The sequence below is a fragment of the Toxotes jaculatrix genome, chromosome 11 (assembly GCF_017976425.1).
Source record: "Toxotes jaculatrix isolate fToxJac2 chromosome 11, fToxJac2.pri, whole genome shotgun sequence".
NCBI classification, from domain to species: Eukaryota; Metazoa; Chordata; class Actinopteri; family Toxotidae; genus Toxotes; species Toxotes jaculatrix.
In genome coordinates, this window is record NC_054404.1 from 17,473,678 (window position 1) to 17,500,671 (window position 26,994).

General features: G+C 41.7%; 2 protein-coding genes across 4 annotated transcripts in view; one reads left to right on the forward strand and one right to left on the reverse strand.

Annotated features, from left to right (window-relative positions):
• Positions 1 to 10,640, reverse strand: part of arid4b (AT-rich interaction domain 4B) — a 37,655-nt gene extending 27,015 nt beyond the window's left edge. For all 3 annotated transcript variants that reach the window (XM_041049182.1, XM_041049181.1, XM_041049183.1), the window contains exons 1-2: positions 10,469 to 10,640; positions 8,065 to 8,113 (exon numbers count right to left, since the gene is read on the reverse strand). In XM_041049182.1, coding sequence (XP_040905116.1) covers positions 8,065 to 8,070 — 6 coding nt within the window. In that variant the 5' untranslated portion in view covers positions 8,071 to 8,113; positions 10,469 to 10,640. The remainder of the gene's footprint in view (positions 1 to 8,064; positions 8,114 to 10,468) is intronic.
• A 493-nt stretch (positions 10,641 to 11,133) lies between these two features.
• Positions 11,134 to 25,909, forward strand: ggps1 (geranylgeranyl diphosphate synthase 1). Its single transcript, XM_041050654.1, has 4 exons — positions 11,134 to 11,420; positions 13,468 to 13,560; positions 14,718 to 14,788; positions 22,975 to 25,909. The coding sequence occupies exons 2-4, from the start codon at positions 13,488 to 13,490 to the stop codon at positions 23,776 to 23,778; spliced, it is 948 nt and encodes a 315-aa protein (XP_040906588.1). The 5' UTR covers positions 11,134 to 11,420; positions 13,468 to 13,487; the 3' UTR covers positions 23,779 to 25,909.
• Positions 25,910 to 26,994: the final 1,085 nt, after the last annotated feature.

Genomic DNA, 26,994 nt, shown 5'->3' on the forward strand with positions numbered 1-26,994 from the left:
AAAGTGTTACTTGAGGAAAATATCAGGTTCTCCTCTGTGCTAAACTAAAAATGTGTAATATTTTTTTAGAAATGCACTGAACAAGAAAACACATTTTCTGTCACTTTCTGAATGAATGAGTGAATGAATGAATGAAGTGTACTAATGCCCAGTGTGGTGAACAAGCTCCATAACAATTTTGCATCAGCTTATCTACAAAATTCTCCACAGAATGATGGCTCTAACTTTCAGATGTTTGTAACTCATAAGATTCAGGAAGATGTGTCAACAGTAAAATGTTTTTTTTTTATTCACAGACATAAATCTTAGGGGCTGTGTCTGTGTTCACAACAGCTGTTCATTGTTCCCACGAGGAGGGCAAAGAGTCTACAGGTCGCCATCCCAACTAAAAACTACAGCAGCGTTCAAACCAGTGAGGAGGAACTAATCACTGACACCAGCTGCTGTAGGCCTCTGTGGCACATACTTGTGCCATGACCAAACCACTTTAAGGTCTAAAAAGTTTACACCCGTGCACATGAATCCTTTGACATGTCTGTGGGTCAACATTTTTTGTTTGCCCAAAGCAATCCGCTCCTATAGCTGGTTTTATCAACTTCATAAATCCTTATCGAAGTCAGATCCTTTATTTATTGCAGCCAAGAGGATAGACCTGCTGACTTTGTGTAAACTCCTGAATATGTTCTTTATGTTTTATTGCACGTGAGCAAACCCTTGAGTGGCATGAAAAAAAAACAAACAAAAAAAACAATGTGAGTTTTAAAGAGGTGTTCCACTTTGATGGAGTGCATCAGAAGAAGTGAACACAGTAGCTTTGGGGGAGGGGAACAAAAACCTTTTTTCCGTCTAGTTCAGCAACATTTTGCAGGTGCAACACGCCTCTTAACAGTGACTGAATACTGTATTTGAACTTAAAGATGAAGCATTAAGGACATTCAATTCACAGCACATGTACAGGCAAAATGTTGCCCTTCTTTATAAATCAGTAATAGTTGATATAGCAATATTATTAAAAATACAATGTCCAATTTTCCAAATGAACATAAGGGTTTCATATCCCTCATTAATCCTATCTGACAGACAAATAAAGCATGTTGCAATTCTGGGCCACACACTCAAACCACAAAACCAAGAAGATCTCATAATACTTAGTTATGAGACATACAACAGAGGTCAAGATTATCTGGATAGGCAGACAACAACCACTACTACATTAATTGACAATTAATAATTGTCTGCCAAATTATGATGCAGGACAACCAGAGTTTGGCTGGCATGGCACTGGGATCCTCTGACTATCAAAAAGTAGAAGCAGATACAGTGCTGTGTATTAAAATTTGTATGGTTGCTTGAAAACAAAGAACAATTAGGATGCTGATTAGGTTAAAGTAAACTTATAGGAACCACTGTTCGCTGTATATCTAAGATGCAAATGTGATGTTCCTTTTATCAAAATGTCCCTGCAGAGTAAAATTGTTCTAAATCAAACACTAATCGATCGAAAACCAAACTGGCTGCAAATACAAAAAAAAAAAAAAAAAAAAAAAAGCACAGACGCGTTTGTTAACAGGTTGACAATTTACATCCTGGGTGTTAAAAAGGCTGTGAGCTTGTCACAGTCAGACCAGGACAGGGCGCCTCATCTCCAGTGTCTCCGGGATTCTGACAGATGGGATTCAGGGGCAGAGTCCAGCGCACTTTCAGCCTCCCTACCTCTCAGATAAACACCTCATTAGTCTTTAGTGCAGTCTGGCCTCAGCACCAGCTGCCCTCGCCAACACCAGGTTTACATGACGCAGCAGCCATTTCCACTGGCTGACCAACTCTCTTGTCAGTCATGGCTGCAAAACAAAGCTGGACTGCCACTGTGTACACCACTGCTCCATCTCCCCTTTCATACTAATACTTGTCTCCCTTTGCTTCCCCTGCTCTAAGCCTATTCATTTCTTCTACTTAAAGGAAAAGTCATGTTAGTGAGTCAGAGAGGGCAGCTTGGGTTATCTTGACAGCTGCCAAACCTCGCCAACTTAACAAGCCAGGGGTGATAACGCACTACTGAGGCCAGATTTACATTTGTCATGCTCACATGCCAACATAAATAGAGGACGGTTTGTTGTTTCTGCTGATAATGCCACGCCTCCCTGCATTCAGCTGAAACTATGAAAGAAAATTCCATTCCTTGGATTGGATTCCCATTTAGCCTACAGCTGCCGGGGGAAAAAAAAAACACTGGCTTCTTCTTTTTTATTTTCATTGCTTCTGCTGGCGCTGAATGACAGACAATGTTTCCCCTGTTCACAAAAATTAACCGATCGAGATGACTAAGCTCAATTCTGCAGAATTCCTGCACTTTTGGGAAGTCTAACTTCCCCTCGCCAGCTCACAACAACGCTACGCACCTAACAAGAGCTGCTCTCACCTAAGATTCTGTCATACAAAAAGAGCAGAGCGGTATACATCAGAAGCCTCAAGCACCACTTCAGCTACTGCACGCAGAAGTCAACCAAATGGTAACAGCAGAAGTACAATCAAGACCAGCTCTCTGGCTATTCACCTAGTGCCAGTGATGTGGAAAATACTCTCCAGGCACACGTGCTTGATTAAACACATACAAATGTGACTTGGCATGGGGTGACAAAACGCACCTGGGGCTGGCACGGAAAGAAACAAACCTAAACTGTTCGAAAAACTGTCGCTTAGGCTTGAATTAAATACATCGCATCTGAGAGAATTAAAAAAAAAGGTACACATGGTAATTAAAGGGATGATCTACTTGGATATCAGTCTGACATGCACAGCTATCACATTAGATAGCACTTAAATTTATTCACGCTATAAAAGCTTTCTTTTCTCTCCACAAAGGAACCAACTAAAACAAATGCCGGAGCTGATGGCGCACCAGGATTGTTGGCCATAAAGTACTTCTGTTTTGGCTGTTGAATCACACAGACAATTTAAACAGTACCAGCACCTCATTGATTACTAGTGATCCGAAGCCTACTCAGTATTTAAACATTTCGAGTCAGAAAAACAAAGCACACAATGCCGCTACATTCAGTCAGAGGTTTGAAATCATTCCAGCTGTACCAAAACAAAATATACTGGAGTGACACTGGCAACAGCAGAATGAGATCCGTTTCTGTTCAATAAAGACTCTCAGGTCATGAAAAATTTAACAGCTAACTCCACAGAGCGCTGGTTGAAAATAAGCCGTTGCTTATAGTGCATTTCTTCGACAGGCGGAGTGACTATAGCATTTTTATTCCACAGCTCAGTAAAAAGACATTCCCTGGCAGCTATCAAAAGGTTAAAGCTGCAGAAAAAAAAAAAATACTGATGGCACAGCTGCGGCGTGCGACATGTACACCGTGGACTGTAATTCACTGTGGTGTATGGCCTCATTTTGTGTCTGTCATCAGGGAGGGACTGAAGGAGTCCCGGGTCATTTACTCAACAAACCACAGGTTGTTTCTGGGTGGCTGTCCCATGGAAACATGCAGACACCCATTGCTAATGTATTAAGATACACTTGCACCAGTCTCTGCAAAATATTTCTTCTGCCTCACACTTGCTACCATTACAACCAATGTGACTGTCACATTCAATAATGTGTTTCCGGTGCAACCAGCCCGCAGCAGATTCACAAGTCACAAGCTCACCCTTGCTGAACTCTATCCTACCAATTTGCATGGTCATCCACTATTAACAACGTTGTCATGATGAGTCTTTGGAGGAGTCATTGATTCTAGCTGCACGTTGTTCACCATCACAGACTGTTGTCACTGCATGTGATTGCTCAGATTGTTATTTCCTCATTATCTTCGTCAGACATGTCAAGGTGTACGTTGGGCGTAGCTATGCAGGGAGTTAGATGATTTCATCAAACTCTGTGTGCTAATAAAATCCATGATGTGGTAAGCTGTCTCACCCTGACAGGAACAACAATAATAATAAGAAGGGTCGGGGAGATGTCAGTCAAGCACATTTAGTACACACCCACACTGACACGAGAAAAGGTTTCATATAGCATCACTAGTGAAAACCCCCATGTGGGTGGACTATGAGTGTGTGAACTTTAAGATCTTACATACAAAATTCATGATCATTTTATATAATATGAAGCATTATTATCGATTAAGCTACAGCATAGTAAATAGTTAGAATTTACCTAAACCAGCTATAGCATGTATGTAAAATGCTGCTTATATTTTAATGTCAGTAATGACAAATCAATAAAGCATGAAAATATTACACTGACAGGGTTGACTATGCATAATGAGTACTTTTACTTTAAGAACATTTTTCTGGTAGCGCTTACATATTCTGAATACAAGACTTTTACTTGTAACAGCATTTTTTTTACTGTAGCATTGCTATTTTAAAGCATCTGACTACTTCTGCCCCTACTGCTAATAACTAATAATTAGCATAACTCAGAGCTGATGCAGAGATGATGTAAAAGCAGACAGCCAACAATGAAATTATAGGCAAAGCTCACTACTATCTACACCTTGCTGTTCAGATCAGCCGCAGTTTGTCTTATTTTCACACCAACATTTCACCTCACTCTCTCTGCGTTCTTAATATTAAAGAAAATCTGAATTTATTGTTTTACTGTTGCCATGCCCCAGTCTGGCAATCCAGTCCGTGCACCTCTTAAAGCTAAAATGACACACACGCTGTTGTTAGGATGGATGCGTCGCTACTGCATGTTGGTATGTTTGAAGTTACACAACAACGCAAGACTGTGTTATGAGCATAAAATGGTTTATATTCAGGGGTTGTACCAGGTTAGGGTGGTGGAAACTAGATGACATAACAGATAAATACCCCTCAAAAAAATCAATTAAGTGTACTAGATTTCCAATGTATAAATCATTTTTTCATTGTGAGAATTACAGTGTATTGATGCCTGTATAAGCACACAAAAGTGCACCTTTAAAAACGCACTAGGAAGCATTACTGAAATATTATAAACAATAGTTTTTGACCCTTTATATTGTGCTATAATGAATAGGCTTGTAGGCCGAACAAAGGAACATGCAAGAGGCATGCAGGAAAGAATTAAGCTCCCTCCCAGCCTAGCTCACATGTACAATAATCCTGCTGTGAATCACCTCTTTGTCCAAAACAGAGTCACCACAATTCCAGTGACTGGTGCTTCAGCAGGAGTTGCCTTGGCAATGCCATGGCAGCTTTAAACTAGGAAAAAAATTAACAGTCTTAACACCTTTTGTTTTTGCAATTATTCCCCAAAATTTAGGGCAGTCAAACAACCCCACTCCTCCTGCAGTATCAGCAGCCTCTCAGAACAGAACTTTGAAAAATTGTACTAAAATTGTGCGTTTGGATTTTGGATGATAATAACAACAACAAAGATGTTTACAGTTTTAAAGAAATTTCACAGTTCTATGGGTGAAGTTTGGGGCAACTTTGGATAGACAGCTGGTTAAGGAGAACTCCAGCAATGTATTATGTATTATTGCACTTCCATAAAGCCAGGGGAATTCATCAAACACATATTATAGACAGAATGGTCAAAATTGAAACAGCAGAGGCTGCTATATTTTGAAAGCAACCCCACAGCACCACTCAGTAGACCTGCCATGCTTCCTAAATGCTTGCAAACCTCACAGCTGCAGTTTGTAACTTACACTTTATGGTTTAAATCGTAGGTCTCATGCCAGACAGGCTGGGTAGCACTTCATCAGTAAAATATGGGGACTTCCCCTTTATTTTGTCTTCAATACTATATAGTCACATTTATAGTAAGCTAACATTCTGGTTGTTGTTGTGCAAGGTCATGTTTTGGTCATTTACTGAGGGTACGACTGTGTTGTCACACAATTTCATGCATGTAGACTGCCCCATTGTGTTACTAATGAATGGATGGAGTGGGTGAATGTCATGGACATCACAGGACTGTGCTTGAATCTGCAATGGCAGAATATTTAGTATGAGCTTAGACTGCTAGTCTTAAGGCTTGAGACGGTTTTATTAAATCTTGTCTCAGAAACCACGGTCATGGACAAAGTGTGATAGCTGAGTGGATCAGATTACTTCTGGACTCTTTATTCCAGCATAGGCATTTACATGATATTTTCAGATTAAGTTATTAGATGGATCAGGCTAAAGAATTCAAATATTTATCCAACACATTAGCCCACTTTCATGATGTCTAATGTTTAAAGAGTTTTATTCAGCACACAGTGTTAACACTGTGTGCAGTAGATGAAGAAAGGTTGTGGACCTAAAGCCAAAGAGACATGAAATGCTAAGTGAACATAATGAAATGCTGTCCTAGTTAGAGAACAATTTACAGTTTGGACATTGAGCAGATGCTCCTATACAGAGCAGTAAAAAGAGTGAGCACTCCTCAAGCATCAATAGAGCCAGACGACTCAGAGCCGGATGAAAACAACAAATGCTACAACATTAAACCACAAATGTCAGGGTGAATGCTTCACTCCTGTCAGCGGTTATGTGGATAAACAAATGTAAGCATAATAATCATCTAATGTAAGGTTACTTCTATCCAGCTGGAGAGAATAATAACTGCGAAATGTTCTTGGGCACTAACGGCAACTGTTTAATGAATTTTCACATATTAAGCTTTACTCAAGTAGACACTTGCAGGAAATTAAGCAGCAAAGCTAGCCTAAAGTGTGAGTTAGGAGGTGTCTGCTAACCCCCGTGTCTACATCTTCTCTGCCTGAGTGCTCTGTTAATTGAAATGTATTTCTAGTCATGGCAATCAGAATTCCACTGCCTTCCTGTGAAACAAACAGGTCATTATATAACCGCAAATCATCCTGCAGTTCAAGTCAGCATTACTAGTACAAGGGATAGGACAAGTATGAACACAGACAGCAAAAATGGCTCTGACGCAGAGGAAAAAGTTTTGTATCAGATATGTCATCTTACTCAGTATTGACCAAATTTATAAAGCTGTATTCACATTACATGATGTGCTGAAATTTGCTTTTGCACCATTTAATTGGATACTTTGGTAGAATGCTAACATGTCTATTAGTGGGTGGTGGTATAGTTTGATTAACCACAATAAGCATAACACCATTAGAGGCAAAGTGACACACTACAAATCATTACCAGAGCAGCTTTTAATTTGCCCAACACCAACTCTCCCATCACAAAGCGTATCAAAGTGCTCACATCTTCTCCTCACTTTATTCTCTTTCCCACGATCCTGTTAAACTATATGTGATGGGTGCCAAATAAAAATGTGACTAAAAATACACACTCCTGTCCAGGTTTCTGTGTGTCATACCACTTAATTTTAAAGTGAAACATCTTTGCAAAGTTATAACTCTACATATCTCTTACATGGCAGCAAATGACAAATTAAAACACAACAGCCTGCAGGCATAACAGTCGCAACTGCGATCCACTGAAACTATAAGCAAAGATTAAATACCTTACATCACAGCCTTTTCCCCAGACAGTGACAGATGTGACTTTTTTTTCCAAATTGAATAGGGTTGAAGGAAACAATCACAGAACCTTTGAATATTTTGTGAATTTTACAGTTCATTTATTCTATTATTCATATATCATTATGCACCATACTTTTAGCATGTGTTAAGATTCATAAGATGAGATCAAATGAACTTCACATATAGCACAGCTTGTACAGGCCCTCTCTCAGCATATAATTCAATAACACAGCACAAAAAGCATAACATTGAAATTACAGTTCCCAAATTGTGTTTGCAAATACAGCTGAAGCCACTGGAAACTCAATATCATGCTTATCAAATGAATGTATTAATCTGGCCTATGTCCAAGACCTTCATCTCCTTGTGTTTGAACAAGGCCAAAATTGACATTTAGTACAAGTTCACACAAGCTGTATTCATGAGAACAAGAGGATGAATCCATGCATATAAAGTACTGATATTACATTCAACACTTTATGTTTGATTTGGCCGGTTAAAGCATGTTTACACAGGAGTTAAATGAAAATGCAGAAGTAGTAGACCTAGGTGATTGAGTTTCCCCGTGGAAGCACTTAAAAGCATTCTCAAGAAAAATTAATGAACATACCTTCATCTCTCAATGAGTCCTCTAGGTGACCAGTGTAACGAATCTGGGGCTGAAAACAAGAGGTCGGAGAAGCTGTTAGGCATCACAGATACAGTGCCAACTTCAGTCTGCCACAACAAGACACGGTTATGTTATGATGACATCACTTCTTCTGCTACACTGCTGGGTGCCGTGAAAAAAAAAGCTGGGCGGTAGATGCACACTTTACATTGCTTGGGGTAAAAAAAGAAAAAGAAAACACATCCTCCGCACATGAAATCTCCTCTCGGGGATTACCGTTGCACCGAAGCTGTAATTGATTTGAGGAAAAAAAAAAAGTTATATATAAATAACCCTAACTATGTGTGCCAGAGCTTTCGAGCCACATTCCCGACGATATCTATGTTGCAAAGTAAACCGTGGCAGGCTGATCACTCTCATTCGCAGCGCCTTTAAAGCCGTTTATGTAATGCCCAGTGCACTGTAGTCAGTCAGTCAGTGAGCAGTCAGACTTGGCTTGTGGCTACGAAGGGCGAGCGAACACTAAGTAACTAGTCGCTGGCCCCGAGAGACGACGTCCTCTCTGGGGCTACACACAAAATGCACGGATAATGTAGCAGTTTAGGATGGAGTGATGGTTAGTGTAAAGAAAGAAAAAATAAAAAATAAACGAAAAGAAAGCCGCACGTCGCTGGGCTCTTTGAGCAGGGCAGCGTGGTGTGCCTGCTGTCTGCACTGCACTGACTATACCAACACCACAGCAGAGGATGACGCCATTTCTGTAGCTGACAGTCGGCTAAAACAGGAGAACACTTCAGCGCACAAACAGTGGAAATTGCGGGAACGGTGGTCGCAATTCACCTGCCCCAGTCTGAGCCATTTCTCTATCGGAAACGAATCTCTTGTTTCGTTTTTTTTTCCTCTTTCTTTTTTTTTTTTTTTTTTTGTTACAAGAGAAAACTGCTCCGAGACCGTTCGTTTTCGTTTTCGCTTCTCTCCCCCCTTGTCTCAGTGCGCTGCTCTCTGCGGAGAGTACACTCGACAGCAAAAAATAGAGCGATAATAACACTGCTTATGGGCAGACAACACAGCTACCAAACCAGACCTTTAGAGAAATGGCATATTAAAGCCGTGCCGTGCTAACAGCGTTAAGTTGAACGGGAGCGAGTATCGGCCGTGCAGCCCCGCTGAAAGTCACTTTCTTTTCTTCACAAAATGTTCTCTTCATCGACTGGTCTGGCGTTTCGCTGACTGTTCACTGAGTAACGTTGAGTGAGGTTGCTCCTGACAAAGAAACAAGTCGACGGAACGGTTCGCAACAAGGTCAAGCTAAGAGGAAGACTTGCAACGCGGCGACATCGCGTTTATATCTACAACATTTTTTTAATTGTTATAAGAGAAGCCAAGGTCGCAGCCCTCATTTGTGGCTCATGGTCGCGGCGAATGATCGCGGAGGATACAATGTCATCCGCCCCAGACAATTTGCTAGACCAGCCGCTGCAAGTGAGTGACTGACCACCACCAACAATAACGCACACAAACAGCCCAAGCCTCGGCCGTCTTTCCTCCTCCTCCTCCTCCTCCCCCGGTCCCAAAACCTGGTTCCGCGGTTAACTAAAACATCGAGCCCATTTAAACCTCCTCAGTAATGATTCCTGCCCAGTCAGTTTTTTTTTTTTTTCAGCGATGATGTTGCCTGCCTACGGAAATGTGCAAAAATACTGGTCACGCACGCACAACACTGAGAATAACATAAGTCCTCTTAAGCACAGGGGAAAAATAGTCTACCTCGCATCTGGTTATAATGCCACAACTGATCAAACGGGTGAGTTCCTTGACACAAGGTAGCCCATCTGCTTCAGCCTACACCGGACAAGTCAATCGTGAGACGCTAACGACACTGGTGGCACAAAAGAAAAGCCTGACAACGCAATTTACCTGTGAAACTACACCGTTTAGTCTCTGGTCGACAAATCACATCCCGCAGCGATGTCAAGCTTATGCAGGTCGCCAGTGGTTTTGTGGAATATCACTTTTGAAGCCTATTAGGGAACACCATGACAGGCGCTGCTCGACGACAACCTCTCCGAGGATTCCTCCGCTCAACAACACAACACCCCCGGTGCTCGTCCAGCAGGCTTGCAACTATTCAATCCCGGAGTAGCATAACCTTTCACTGTGCTCATCAGCTTAATTTGGCTGGCTACAGCATAACTTTGTTATCGAGCTGACCAAGTTTTCTCTCGACCATCAGCTTTTTGCTGCCCAGTCGCCTAATTCATTCATTTCCTTAAATCCCCCTGAACACATCAGAGCTTTAGTTAACAAGTTAGCTAACGTCAAGGTTGGCTTGGTAGCAGCAGGGAAGCAAGCTAGTAAAAATGTTCAAAATAGCGATGGCTTTGCCGAACAAAAGCAAGCTTACCTATGCTGTCAAGTTGAGAAACACTTCTGCTTTTCGACGAAAGTGTATTAGTAATCCATAGGAACATTTATGTGAGAAATCTGACAGGTTTTAACGTCGTCCGCTGGCTCCCGGTTGATGTTGGATGCGGATGGGTAAAAGTCGTTTTCGCAGAGTGCTGCTGTTTGTCTTGTTGAGTAGCTCCTCTAGCCTAGCTCTTTCTGTGATCCTTTCCCCGCCTCCTGAGAATGATTGACGGTCACATTAAGCCCGCCCCTCCCAAAGCTTTGCTCGCCCATTGGATAACATCGTAAAGGGAAACGCCTTAACAGCACACTATTGGCTGATCTGGGAGAAAAATATCGATGGTAAAGTGTACGAAGTAATCCTACTGGGTGGTTGTCACAATATAGACAGAAAAAATGCTGAAAAACTACAACCGCTAGCATTAGAACACTTGGGTCTGTTCGATATGTTTTACAGACTGGCCCGCTGACACGGAGCCGTGTCTTTTCCATTTCCGAACAGGTCGTAAGAGTACACCGGGCACTGTAGAAATATAACTGCAGCACACACTGTCCTAGGCACCCATGTTACGTTCTCCACTTACTCTGCGCCTGCTCTGTAAAGAAGCCGAAGCATATATATATGTACCTCATCAAAACTAGCTTGCGTTGTAAAGTCTGTACAGTGCGCAGCGGAAGCGATGGTAGCTTAGCATAGCATCCACAGCGAGTTCGCCAGTAACACAAGGACCTAAAAATGATCTGAAAGTGTGGATCTGTCAGTATTATAGTGTGCCTTGGTCGACCAGCGTTGAATTGAAAGTTTTTATTTTGAAAAAGAAAGAAAGACATGCTTAATGGTGGTATAACGGCGCGTTTATGTTAGCCTGCTAACGCTAACGAAATTGCAGTCTGGCTAACAGGAATATAGGACCGGCAAGTCAGCAGACCGACACATCGCAGCAAAGGTAGGTGGAGTTAAGGAGGAAATTTGCTGGATGTCACAGAAGCATTTTAGTTTTAGAACTTTGCTATACATGTGTAATACATTATATATAATTTAAACTTCATTAGTATTGTCTTAAGTTTCACTTAAAGGGATGCGCATAGTCAATATGACTGCAAAACATGCTGCAAAACTTTTCTTCAAAAACTTGTCATTCCTGTTTTTTTAAACTCAACAGTATGGAATAGGTACGATTGAACTGAGAAATGAGGGCTCGTGTTTTCAAGTGAAATGGCAATGACTGACATGGCAAATTATCTAGATTTTGATCATTCTAGTGAGTGACATGTTAATAACAAGATGAAGATAAAAATGTGTATTTATTATATGTTTGTTTTCCACTTTCCAGTATGGTGACGCTATAGTGCACACTGAATAACCAGTGTATTAAGTCTATTGCAGGGCCAAGTACATTTGTACTTATTATGCTATTAACTCTCTACATACAGCTATTACCCAACAAAGGATCAGGTCTTTCTTAATATAATTTTGGATTCTCTCTGTACTGTAACTGGGTGGAAATTGACTGCAACGTTGTGTTATTAAATAGAAAATGTTGTGGCAGTCTGATAACTTAAAAATGATAAATATCTGTGCATTAGCATTTGATCACAAGCAGAGCTGCAATAAATGGTTATCTTTTCTGTTTTTATTGCTGCATCACTTGTCACCAGTTTCTTTGATTCACCAGTAACATGATTGTTCAACTTATGTAGATTAGTGTGTCATTATATACAAGGAGATTTCACGACTTTGCACATGTATCAGTCACCCATTTCATTACAACATGAAATTGTATTTGAACATGTATTTCATCATACTTGTCAAAGCCTTTAATTTTCTTCTTTGTTTTAGATGAGTTAGAACACTTTTAATGTTAAGCTTTACAACCAGCACATTAGTTTTGTATCTTTCATTGCTTTTCTTCTTTCTCAATTATGTGATTATTTAAAGGAATTGCAATAGATGGGTAAAAGTAACACTTGCAAATGATACCCACACCGTTTTTGTGGACTATGCTGGTAAGTGCGTAGCAGCATTTTTGCAGTTATATGACATCAGTTATACTAAGCTGGGCTCTGAGTCTGTCATTGTTCTTGTCATGTTCACAAACTCCTTTCTGCTGTTTGTTCTATTACGATTCTGTCTCCTTAACGCTGGTTCTCCAATCTGTCTGTTAAGGGCCAGCTTTAAGTTTGGTCATGCAAAATAACAGATGCAAGTAACTTAACGCAAATACACCACATGCACCACTAATTATAATTACACACTTCTTTACTACTTCTGTTTTCTCTTGTGTGTATTAACATTCAGAGCACAATAATATCACCATTATTCAACACGCCAGCTCTCAATCAGCAACAGGCTAGAGGGATGACTGACTCTTGTCGCTTCAAACTGTTGCTACACCAGTGCAGAAAATCACCTGTAATGTGGGCTCATACTTTTGTAAAGTAACTGTTGATGATGATGATGATGTTGAAGATGTAAAGTGTACATTGTTTTGTGTTTTTTTTTTAACATATGCACTTGTATTGCTCTGCATTGTCAGTTTGTGCATTTAATAGTTTTTCACTTTTCTTACATTTCCCACAATCTAAACTAAATGCAAAACAGATCACGTGACGTCATGTAGCATTGTATTTTGGTATGAAACAATTTTTCCTTCATTAGCTTCAAATGGGTAAAACTGAAAATACCATTCGTCTCTTTCACTTTCCATGAACCAGTGAGTTGCCACATGTGAATTAATAAATGAAATAATCAAAAATAAACTGCTTTTTAAAACAACCAAAAGAGCATTTTTCAAACATATCTTCAAAGCAAATTGCCTCCCAGATCTAAATTTTATTTTGACCCTGTTATAAAAGGCTTATGAGACTGCAAAACAAAGCATACACCAACAAACATTTGATTGCAGTACACTCAAGGGCGCTCGTTTATCTCACAAAAAATGACAGTCTTCTTTGGTTTTACTTACTTTTTGTGTCCTTTGTCCTCCAACATAGATTTGTGTAAATTTGAAGCAATGGACGGTGACTCAGAAGCAGCCTCTGAGCGAATTCTGCTGGAGCCATACAAGTACTTGTTGCAGCTGCCAGGTGAGTCTTTTTCACTGTCAGCGACTGCATGGTGCTGAAAGAGGTGGTGAGACGTGCAGACGTGCAGCTGAAAGGTCATCAAAAGCCATTTATGCTGCCGAGGAGTCCTAGAGCTCACTTCCTGTCAGTCACACCGGATCATGGCATTGGCATAATACCTAAAATGATGAAAGGCTGTAGTGTACACACAGCAGACATTATCACAGGAAATATGAACTTGAATTTAAAGAGCAGTAAATGAATCCATTGTAACATATTTTGTTTTTAACCAAACCACATTTTGTTTAATATAGTGCATTTGAAATGTAGTAGAGACAACTGACTAATGTAGTACTTAGTATTTTGGCAGCAGCATATGGTCTCACAAGGTTAAAGATATTATGCTGTCAAGGCCTAAATTATGTGGTTTTCATTTAAACATTTCACTATAAAAACTGTATGAACATGATTACATCCAAATGGGAATAAAACTGAACTGTGAGAAATTAATATCTTTACCGACCACTAATTTCCTGCTGGTTAGGAGACCATCTTTGTTCATTTTTTTTTCCTCAGTTCTGATTGGTCATTTTTGTCATTGGGGAAGTGACAGACCTAACATCACAGTTTAATTTGGACAAACGTAAGAAAAGACATTGTCGTCTCCCCATTTTGGCTCATAAGATGTGATCATTTTGACATCGTGCAACACTTAAAACAAATTCCTGTGACTTTTTTGTCATACTTAGATCAGCTTTTGATAAGAGGAGTTCAGATATTGTAAATCTGTGTGAGGCTGATGTTTAGACTGTAAAGCTGTTTCTTGCAGAACTTTCTATGTCTACATCAGTGAGAGTGAGATCATTATTATGCATACCTAAAGATATATCGACTGAAACTATGACAGCTTGATGCAAGTTCTAAAAAAATGCAGATTTCCTTAAAAGGTTTCGTTCCGTTGGAATATGTAGCTACCACACACCAGCTGTGTTTATATAGTCAACAAACTGATTTCTTAAATATCAATGATGTAAGGACGTAAAGGAAAACCACTAAAATAAGCAGTAAAACCAAATTTTTTAACACAGAATGAGCTTCACTGTGGCGATGATCTTTTTTGTATGCACGTCTGTCGTTATTAAAACGATTGAAGTTTTGTTTTTCTGCTCTCTTCTCAGGAAAGCAGGTGAGGACAAAACTGGCTCAAGCATTTAACCACTGGCTCAATGTTCCAGAGGACAAACTGCAGGTGAGAAATCGGCCATTTCAAGCCTCTTAACATTCAGAATCATCAGATGTTTATTGTTGCAGACGGGTCCAGGAAGGTGAAATGATGCTGTGCTCATCCCGAACAGGCAATTTATTTTGTAATGCAACCAGGGTGTTTTGCCAACCAAGTTGTTCCTAACTGAATGTAAATGCGAAGCTTGGGTGTATAGCTTAGAGCATCCGTGATTTATCGCAGGGGGCTGTTAATGCTGCCGAGGATCAAGTGGAATGAAATGGAAAAAGGTGGAGCAACACTTTCAAAAACAATTTTCATTTTCTATATTTGTTTGATCCAGTGGTTAAAAATGCAGCTTTCGCTTACTGCTGATTTCATGAAGTGCTGTAGTTGGATGCCTTTTGTTTGCCTGTGTAGATGGAGCAGAGTTGGGTGATGACTGATTCATTGTGGGTTTGTCACTATTAGCAAAGCCATTTACATTACATGTAGTCAGTAGATGAGCTGTTTTAAGAGACGATTGCGAGGTTTGACTGCTTAAAGGCACAGTCCATTAGCCTGTTTCCAGACCTCTGAATCACCGCCCACATCACACATTTTGTAGAGCGATTCTAAAAAAGGTCTGGTGCTACTCTGGTGAATGGCTGATAAGCCAGTTTGGGGAACAAGTGAGCCCATCAGAGGTTCTGTGGGTTAGGACTTGCTAGGACTTAACGATACCAAGCTGTGTCAGATCAGGGCACCTTGTGTTGCATTCATGTTTCTTCTGGGTTTTACCAGAACATTTTTATGACGCAGTCCCCCATCCCCAGAACAGCACGGGGGAGTTCCTCTTAAAACTGAACAAAGAAAAATGATTTCCATGTAAATGCAGCCCTAGAATGAATTAAATATCCGAACATGTCTGTAGGTAATATTGTCAAAAAAAGTCACTGATTGGGCCATTAAGCTATTTTGCTTCCTAAATCATTAGTATTATCATCATTCAAACTCTCACATTGATGAAGTCCTGCCCACTGTGGATATATTTGTAACACTTGTACTGTTTGTTCTCTATTCTCCAGTTTGAAAAGGCCCCTTTTGACAAGGTAGCTATTATATCTACCGTTTCATTTCCATGTCTACTCAAGACTCAGGGCTTTCGAGTTGCTCAGTGGTGGCACATTAATAATGACTTTATTCAATAATATCAATAAGAGCACTTCTGAAAAATATCTTAAAAAGAAAGTAAAACATGCTGGAGGAAAGTAGAACATTACTGGCTACAATACAAACAAAATGAAGTACTATACAACAGAGCCATAATACAGTCATATCATCTAACAAGATGGACCTGCCCACTGAGACTGTTTTCACCATTTATGTAAAGATGAATAACATTTTGATGTAAAATAGGACCTTAGCCACATCACAGGGTTTCCACACTCCACTTCCGCTTATAGGGAGTTGCAGATTGCTTAACAGTGATGTCATAATGGTTTGTAGACTGTTCATAACGTCCATATCTAACAGAATGACTTTTGTTTTGCGTCCCTGGCGACAGGTGCAGAAATTTGTTTAAAGATTAAAGAGAATAGTTTGTTTAGATAAAAGCTTTACTGCCAATCGTGTGTGGCTTTATTTACTGAATTTACTCATCTTCATTCTTACCAGTTTCTGTTTTCCGGTTATGGTGCACACATTCTGGACATGTATTTGTCTTAATGAGTTTGTGTGCATGCTGGTCACGTGACACCTAAATCCACCCCTCCTACTACTGGTCAGACAACTTGCTGAATAAGATTAACTTCTCTTCCTTTGAATATTCACCCATGCCAAGTGATTTTCTTCTGTCTTCCCTTTTCCTCTTAATATTCCTTGACAACGCAGAAGGTGCTCAACTAGAACTGATTCCTAGTCAGTTGTGAGAAGTGTAGTCAATATAAAATAGAATTGTAAAATAGAAAGATTTTCTGCATTTTCCTGGGTGCACACTCCTTTTTCACTGAGCAACCTCTGTTGTCCCATCTTGCCACGAACACCTTCACAAAAGAGCTGTCCATGATCAACTTAGCCAGCTACGTTGGCAAAACACAAATAAAAAATAAAAAAATCCCAAAACTTCAAAATCATTTTCATTCACACTGGGAGGACGCTTAAAAACATTTTTTGTTTTCTTAAATTTTAAGTCCATTTCTCCTTACTTCACCGTGAGCATTCCAAAACGGTGCACAAAAGCTATGAGACAGATTTCCCTGCTAAAGCAGTAGCAGAAATGTCCCTGAAATCAAAGGATCAGTTAGCAACACAGCAGTCAGTTTTTACCAGGCCCAACTCAAGAGTGAGGCTGCAACGATAGCATCTTATCACGTCGGCCACGTTCTCGCTGAAGACAAGAAATCGTTTTAAGGACGACAAAGTTGTTAAAGATGCATTTGGCGAGTCTTCGATGACTATGAGAATAAAATGGATATCGTAGCTGCTACTAAGGACGTGCAATTTTCCCAGAATACTGTAACACTGGCAATATGAGGGAATGGCAGAGGATGTCGAGGAGCAACCGAAGAACGACACTGACGCATTTGAGCGTTTTCTCGACTGATATGGTGGATGTGGCACAGTTATGTGTTTTCATCAGAATGGTTTTTGGCAACAGGAGTGCAAAAGAAGAGCTACGCACTCACTGGAGGCGAAGATATTTCCCACACTCTCATGGAGTTTGTTAACAAGATCCAGTTGCCCCACTTTCAGCTCGTCTCCATCACAACTGATGGTGCTGCAGCGATGGTAACCCACACTAGTGGGCTCATTGCATTGGGCAAACAAAGTGAATCTTTCCCGGACTCCCTTAATTATCACTGTATAATTCGCCGGCAAACATTGTGCGGGAACATTTTAGATTGAAGATTGTGTGTTCTGTTCGGGCCAGGAGTTTACAGAGAAGGTTATTCTGTGCTCGCTTGGAGGAAACAGGCAGAACACACAGACTTGCTGCTACACACACAGATGTGAGATGGATAAGCCCAGCCACGTTTTTGGCGGGCTTCACTGACTTGTTGCCTGAAATGAAAAAGATTTTCTGAAGCTTTCAAAACATGCAGGATATGCGCAGCTAGAGAATTAGCAGTGGATTTTGCATTTAGTGTTCCCGACCTGCTCAGTGAGTTTAATTCAGAGCTGCAGGGTAAGGACAAATACATAATCAACGTTATCAGTTCTGTGAACAAATGTAAAAGCAAACTACAGCCGCTGTCAAGTCGGCTCCAAAGCTGTGAGCGGCAGAACTTTGCTCACATGCAGACAGAACCTCAACGTCAGCTTGACAGTGCACGTTATGAGGACCAAGTTCAGAGCATCCCTCAGAATCCCAGAAAAGCTTTACTGACTTCACATCCATGGAGCCTGTCGCCAGCTATCTGTGTTTTCCATTTGGTGCAAGTATTGATGTGGATTGCATTGCCTCCAAAGTAGTATCACTGTTCCACCTGGTTGGCTCTGCAGTGTGAGAATGAGATTCTCACACTGCAAAATGACATTGAGATCAAATCCTGGAACCTGCTGCTGGAACAAAAGCTTCCCAAGCTCGGAAGATGCTCCTTGAACTTGACAGCACTTTTTGGATCAACCTACAGTAGTCAGAGAACAATCCACAACTAGAATGGCACTCAGTAGAGTGCATACCTCTGCCAAGGCCAAATATTGTCAAAAATATGCCCTATCTGGCAATGTTAAGGAAAGTGGGTTTTTAAAAAAATCCTGGATCTGCTCCTTTAAACAGATCCACACCAAATTTTAATGAGTTCTCCCCTGGCCCGTGGCCCATCCCTAAACCAAGTTTGATGCAAATTGGTTCAATACTTTTTGCATAATTCTGCTAACCAATAAACAAACAAAAAACAACCAACAGACACAGGTGAAAACACAACTTCCTTGGCGAAGGTAATAACAGATGACCACCTTGTGGCCTGCCTAAGGCTGGCAACCAGCTCCTGTTGCCCTGAGTATGAGAAACTAGCTGCCTTCTCCCAGTGCCGGCTGTCTCAGGTCTCTCAGGTTGAAAAATACATTTACTTCCACTTTTCCAAAAAGAATCTAGTTTACTTTTCTGTTTGCTGTGTGTAAATTAAATATGTAGGTAGGCTGTCAGTAATGGCTACAGCTATCCTATTCGGGTTGGTAGATCTTGGCCGACTGGCAACTTTAAAAGTAGGTTTTGGTTCAGAAAAGGTTTGAGCACCCCTGTTCTACATCATCTGAAAGGACAAAAATCAATTTGGATAGACTCTGGCATAAATCCCATCAGTGCACAGAAATCTGCTCGTTTAAAACATGGTCTCTGTCATACTAAGTTTCTAATGAGAGAGAGTGGGATTGAGGGAGCTACAGCAAGATTTTCCCTGTGAGGTGAGGTGTCATTAAATTATATTCACTTAACTTTTTAACTCGCCACATGTGAGCTGCTGTCGAGCCAATTGCTGACAAATGGGTAGCCATAATTACATTTGTCCTTGGAGTTGGATGGACTTTATTTTTTAAGTAGGATTTCTATCTTTAAAGAAAGTCTGAAAATCAGTTTTGCTTCATGCATTTTACATGAAAATTGGCAGGTCATGGAAGTTAATTGTTTAACGATACAGTAAATGCCAGACGGGGCAGTAAATGGTTGTGAGAAGCAAATACTTGGAAGCATTTAGGGATTGTTTGTTGGGTATTGAAGATATTCTGCACCCACATTAATCTCCAGTGTGGGACTCCTGCTTTTTCAGCTTCTTGTGCTCCTGATCACCTCCCTGAACTAAGGATTAGCGTGATTCATGTCACAGATTCCTGGGCAAACATGCGCGTCCACTCATCCATTATCTTGTTGTAATATATTCCTGGATGCTGCCTGACTATATTGTGACAGACATATTGAAACGGATAGCCGGCTGATTGGCATTCCTACTTTTCCTCAGTCTTATTAATTTCAAATTAGCCGTTTAGGATTTATTGGTTTTATTGAGCGGGACCCTCGCCACGTCCCCGCAGGGAGAACAGGCCACTGACCTTATTATACTGATAGCATTAGCATTGGCTAATGCTATATATTGGCTGAATACTGGCTGCTTGTCCAGTGATGAAGATATGGAGACTAATCTGTGTTTTTTTTAATGCAGGTAACTTTAACAGCGCAGCATGCTAAGCACTGAGAGTGCTAGATCTCATTAGGTTTGCTGTTCAACAGGTCTCCCTTCGGCCTGAATGTTAAACCCTGCCCTAATAGAGGAATCATAATTCTGCAGGCAAAACTCAAAGGTCACACTGTTGTCTCCTTTGGTCATTCTATCTTCCACTGTGCAATAAAAGTGAGTTTTAATCTACCCCCCCCCCCCCCGCCCGTGGCTCCCTCCACCTCCCCCACCCCCTTCTCTGTGTAGCAGCTCTGTAAACTCGTGCTGAACCCATCATACAGACTGAGAGCACTCCTCTCATCATCATTAGCACACTGCTGCCAAGAAGTCGCCGCCATGGAAACAACCGTGCCTTCAGATAGATGGAGGCTGTGACAGTGGCACACTGTCTCATTCATTTGGCAGTGCATGTTTTGTCAAACCCCGTATGTGCTTCTGCGCAGCACAGGTTGTGGAGGTTTGGGAAATTCCCTCACTTTGCGGCAGTTGTCTTGCAACCTTTCACTGACTGGCTTCCTCTTGTTCTCTCTGACACTGTTGAAAGGTTAGCTTTTATATACTGTCTTGTGTCTCACTTTGACAACGTGTCATTCATGAGACGAGAGAGTCTGCTGCCTCGGGCTTTGAGCTTCTTGTAGGTTTTAATGCGATGCAGAGTGAAACTATAATGTAGCTGCCTCTGTGAGGAAGTAACTAGGATCTAGGTGGTTAATTAGCGTATTAAATACGATGTGTAGCAACTCAGAAATAATGGACAGTGTAATCATTAAGTTATCCCTTTCAAACACGTCAAATACCTGCACACAACCTGTAATGTGGTACAGGATTATCACCACACGGAGCAGATAAGAAGTTGTGACAACAGTGGACTGTATTGCAGTAAAGGCCGAATCAGACTAGACTGTACATTCATATTTTCGAGGAAGATTGTTTAACTGCAGTACTTAGTCTGACAGATCCTGACACACGTTATCTTGTGATCAGTATAGTTAGTCGATGACGGCCTAAACAACAGCCACACTCATTAAATATATGAGCTTTGCTGTATGAAATACCTCCACTGCTTTTTTCCCTAAATGTTTTTTTTTTTATTATGACAGTGAAAGTGGTGTTTGTGTAAAGTAAGCTGGCCCACTTCCACTACAAAACACTGCAGGAAAACCCTGTATTGTCGATTAGTTAATTAGATAGGAGCTCCATTATCCAGATTGTGGGCGATTGTCTATGATTTAACTGCACAACATCAAAAATAATACAAGACCATTAATGAGGACAACCAGCAGGGATACAACATCAACAAACTGCATGATTTAAAGAAACATACAAACTGTAAATCCCAGATTAAGATTACACTGTGTCTTCTTGAGCATTTCACAAAAATTGGAACGACATCTGCCATATTTTGTTCTATTTTCACACTAAAACCACTGCACTACATGAATGAGACAACCATTTTGAATGACACAACCCAGTAGATGTGGTGTGTGATCACGAGGGGATGACTATGTTAAACCCTTGGCCAGATTTCAACAGTCCTGCTGTCTGACTCAGGTTTACTTGCGGTGGTTAGCACCAACTGTGCGGGCTCGCTAACTGAGACAGGTTTACGTGTGCACGTAACTGACCTGTCTGTTTCAGAGTTATGTCCCCTCGATATATCGGACTCAGTGCACTCGTTTGTTGTGAAGGAGTCTCTGCATTCTTAATGGTTCACTGATTGGAGCTTCAGCAAACACAGTGAGTTTCTGTGTCAGTAACCACTGGTGACAATCAATGAAGTCTTGCGGAGCAGTGAAGGCACTCGGCACTTAAACAGCAGCATTATACAGCAACAGGCTGACTAATTAGATTCCTGAGAGAGCGCAGACACTCAAAGTCCAAAACTTTAAAATTGCTGGTGCTTGTGTTTGGGTGTGATAGCTGCTGTTGTTATCTGAGGCCACTGCTGATGTGAGTTTTAAATCTGTTCTTGATTGTGCCCTTGTTCCTTTATCCTGCCACGGAATTCAAATTCACAAAGACCAGTGTTCTGCTCGCGATGAACATTTGAATCCTCAAGTGGGTCTGTGTAATATTCCACTCTCTCATTCATGTATGCATCCATTGTAGCTTTACCACCAGCCCCCCTCCCACCCCCTCTCTCGTGAGTGGCTCACTGAGGTTGCAGGGTGAGCGAGAGTCGGGACCCTGCCGAGGGAAAGGTTGTGTTTGGCGGATAAACTGCTCCACCGGCCCAGCCTTGGCCATCTGCCTGACCCACTGAGCCTCTCTTTGTGCTCCCCAGCCCCATACAAACAGCTTTCATTACCAGGCCACACCACTTGTCTTTTAAATCAGCGGAGCACTCCAAGCAGGCTGCGCTGCCAGCTCAGGACAGCAGACACCTGATGGCAACCCTGGCTGTTTCGCGTCAAACATAGACCTGAAACAAAGCCATTTTTGGTTATCAGTTTAAGGACGGCTTACTATGGCTGTGTGCTCCACTGAGAGATGACTACTCCAAGTTAAAGCAAGCAAAGTATCTATATAACTCATAGCCGTTGACTCACGACAGCTATGCATGCATGTTAATACAGAGCCATTGTCAATACTCTCGTTGTGGTGGCTCTGAGGTTAAGTCCTCAGCCCTCGACTTTCTCTCCGTAGAGGGGGTGAAAGTGCGCTAAGCCCTGCAGTGTCACCTCTAATTGCTTAACCAACACTTTCTCTAAGCACATCAAGCCACAGTCGCTCCCTCTTGGGCACGACGCCTGAATTTTTGACGGGATTGCAGTGAGTATTCATTCTCTCTGACTGCCGGGGTTGTTTCAACAACAACTGTTTAGCCTGCTGATGAAGACTCAGTGGTGGAACAGTGCAGGCAAGAGTGTAGACATGGCACCCTCTGCTGTATACAAGGTGTAATGCATAATTTACACAGAGCTCCTGAAAACCTGTTACTGTCTCTGGTACAATTTCAAGCGTAGGAAAAGCATGTTTATGCTTTAAAAAACATGTTGGCATTTGTAACAATACCTGGAAAGTCAGAGCACATTAATAACTATAACCCTATATACGCAGGTGATCATCGAGGTGACTGAAATGCTACACAACGCCAGTTTGCTCATAGATGACATTGAGGACAACTCCAAGCTGCGGCGAGGCTTCCCTGTGGCCCACAGCATCTATGGCATTCCCTCCGTTATCAACTCAGCCAACTACGTGTACTTCTTGGGGTTGGAGAAGGTGCTGACCCTGGAGCACCCTGAGGCTGTCCAAGTGTTTACCCGGCAGCTTCTGGAGCTGCACCGCGGCCAGGGCCTGGACATTCACTGGAGGGACACCTACACCTGTCCCACCGAGCAGGAGTACCGCAACATGGTGCTGCAGAAAACCGGAGGGCTCTTTGGCCTGGCTGTGGGCCTGATGCAGCTCTTCTCAGATTGGAAACAGGACCTGAAACCCCTTCTGGACACGCTGGGTCTCTTCTTTCAGATCCGGGACGACTACGCCAACCTGAGCTCCCGCGAGTACAGCGAGAACAAAAGCTTCTGTGAGGACCTGACTGAGGGGAAGTTTTCTTTCCCCACCATTCATGCCATATGGTCGCGTCCCGAGAGCACCCAGGTGCAGAACATTCTGAGGCAGCGCACGGAGAACATGGACATCAAACGATACTGCGTGGACTACCTGGAGAAGGTAGGCTCATTTGCCTACACCCGTCAGACTCTGCGGGACCTGGAGGCAGAGGCCTACCGTCTCATCGGGGACTTTGGGGGAAACCCTCAGCTGGAGAGCCTGGTCAAACACCTCAGCCAAATGCATCACGAGGCTGAAGCCACAGCAGAGTCCAGCGCTGAGCCACACTCCAGCCAAAACCACTGACCTCATCCACCTTTGACCGCTGCATTACTCACATCCTAACCCCCGCACACTCCACTAACACACTCGCTTCTCTAATAACACCGACGTAGACATACACATTCCTGAAAAACACAACACACGCACGCATACACTGCCATGTTACACTCACAAACCATTTTTATGAGTCACAGTTAATCATTAAACTTGAACACTTGAATTCACCTCTGACTGCATCCAGCAGCTGTGATGCAGCAAAGCAGCCCCAAATGTTGCCTTTATCTTTCGTGTGCATCCTTCAAGTGTTGCTTAACAAAGTACACATCACTGATGTTTGTATCGGAGTGTATCTGTGCAGTCAGTGGAAGAAATGAATGAAAACAGAAAAGGACTTCTTATGGCTTTGGGTTTGCTTTTCTGAAAATGGAAAAATAACAAGATGGCAAAAATAGCTTAAAAGCCTTCCTTTTGATGTGATACAGTGCATATAAATGTATTTTTTCTTTTCCTTTTTTTTTTTTTTTTTTTTTTTTTTTTATCTTTTGCCACCAAATTGGAAATTGTTTATCTCGGGCCGAGCGAATGCTGGATGTTATTTCTGAAGTCCCTGTTTAAAATAAGATGTGAATGTCTCGAGCGCATGATGTGTGATTTGGGGATCCTTAGTCATTAAGCCGCCGGAGTGCCAATCCTGTAGAGGAGACCTCTGCTACTCACTTGTCTACTTGTTATGTAATATGCTCACGCTGTTTATGCTCAGCTGTGTACGAATACTGTGTTGACACTTTTGTTTACTGCAGACTGTTTTCCATCTGGTTCAGATTCAGCCCCGCTCTTCACAACTCTAATATTGTATTTGGCTGATTCAGTTACGACATTTGAAGGTAGACACTGAGCTGCGGTTATTAACTAATTTGCATTCATTGAATAAAAAACATTTAAGAATAACCTGCGGGCCTCGTCTGGCTTTGAAAACAAAATTCCACATGAGTCTGTGGCATCGCGGCTGGTTCGGTCACCACTGTTGTGACATGATCATGTTTAACGTGATGGGGAATAGAGGGACTCTACTCTGGGGACGAGCAGCACCATCTACTGAGCACATGGGTGTAACTGAAAATCAAGATGTGACTGAAAAACAAGTTGTTTGCATGTGCGTCTTTCTGCCTTTAACTGTAGCTGTGGACTTCTTCCTGCACTGGACCTGATGTCCTATCGAGGATCATGCTCCAAAACATTTACCCCGCACACCTAACACACATGGCCCCACCCTTACAAAACACTAAGCCATCGTTATTCATGGTATATTTAATCATAAGCTTTCTCCTGCTGCACCAGATCCATGTGTGATACTTTTCGCAGCTGCATGCTGAACAGCACAGGCGGCGAGGCGAGGCGAGGCGGCTGATGCAAGTTATTACAGAATTGCCTGCCATGTGTTTTGTTTTGAGGAACCTTGACTGAATACTCACAGAGTGCTTACTGTGGACGTGGTTGGTATTTAGCTGAGAGTTTGCTCTGATTTCACCAGTCGTCTAAATCCTGTATTATCTGCCGTTTCTGCCAATCCTGTGGTGAGTTTTTCCCTCAGCTGCTGAAAAGAAGCGCAGCCCTGTGGACAGAGGCTATCTGTCCCAGACAGCTCTGTTGACTCACCGAAGCTCTTGCACTTGGCAGCTGCAATTCTATTAATTGTGAGTGTTTTGGCTTCTCTGAGAAATACATCTATTCATCAAAATGTCAAAATCTTCAAAAAAAAAAAGGGTCCCTTTACTAATTTTCCTTCCAAGCATCCACAAATGCAGGAAAAATGTGATGCAAATGTGTTTCTGATTTGATAAACAGCAGAGACGTATGAAGTGGCTTTTGCAGAGCTGACTTAAGTCCATCACAATAATCAAAGCCTCTCACGGTTCTCATTTCTTCTCTCCCACTCTCTAGGTTGACTAGATTGATTTTCTCCACCCACAGTGTCTGAGTTCTGTTTGAGAGCAAAACAGAATAGCTTTTGTGTGAAGAACGACATGGCTCACTCACTGTCTCCCTCATCCTCTGCAAGCTCTGGATTATTTATCACCGGGCTGCGCTTTACACATTTGTGTTTCCTGGTAGCACTCCAATGGGTGTTTCATAAATCATCTTGTGGCGACAACAAAATTTGGAAAACGTCATTGCTGAGAATGGTAATAAATGCAAAGTTTTCTGAGACTGCTGGGTTTTTTTTTTTTTTCTTCTTTTTTTTTTCAGGTGCATCTTTGCTTGACAGATGTTCAGTTTTACACATTTACACCTCAGAGATGCTAGAACAAACGCAGTCCCTTCACTGTAGGGCTGCTGAGCTGCTCCACTGGAGCAACTGGCAGGACATTTTATTCCTCTACAAGAGCCTCTGAAGAAAACCACTAACAAAACTCCTGAATGGTTTCAATGTGACTTTTAAACTGGACTTGAATCATGTTCCATGAAAGATGGTTTAAAGGGCAGAATCATTCACTTGTTCCCAGCTACATTTAAGGATACGGCTGGTTATATTCTATACTTCTGTCACTGTCAACAAATCCCATGAAATGACCAAAGCCAACGGTGTGTTAGTCCCTCTCTGCCTGTATGAACAAGCGTCATTCATTCCTGCTGATTACATTTTTTAAATAAATAGGCCCCAAATATATCCTTTAATTTTTTTAAAGAAGTTGGGGACTATTGTTGGGGACTATTGTTGGGGACTATTGTTGGGGACTATTGTTGGGGACTATTTCCAGACGCCGATTCACAAGTGACTATCAGTGAAAGTAGGGCGGCGTATGCCGGAAAACTCTTGTCAGCAGGATCAATTCATTGTTAATTTGGGTCTTTTCATGGAATTTGTTGAACATCAAAATGTAGAGCATCAACAGAATCATCCCTTAATGTCACTTGATGCATAAAAAGCTTCCTTCACATTACAATATTCATGCCAGTGTGGTTATCATATTCATGTCACTGTTCCCAGAACAACACGTGTTCTCATGCATAATTCTGCCAGCACTCAGTTATTTGTAAAAACCTCACTGCGCCCTCATGTCCCATTGGGCATAAAGAGGAAGAACAAAGTACTCACTTGTTTCTACCTGCAATAATCGTAGCTTACATGAAACAGCTTCTTTGAGTTTAGAAATCACTGTATACTGATTAAAGGGACACTCCAGCAATTTTAAACATAAAGTTCTGTTTATTCATCATGGGAGGTACTACACCGCCTGA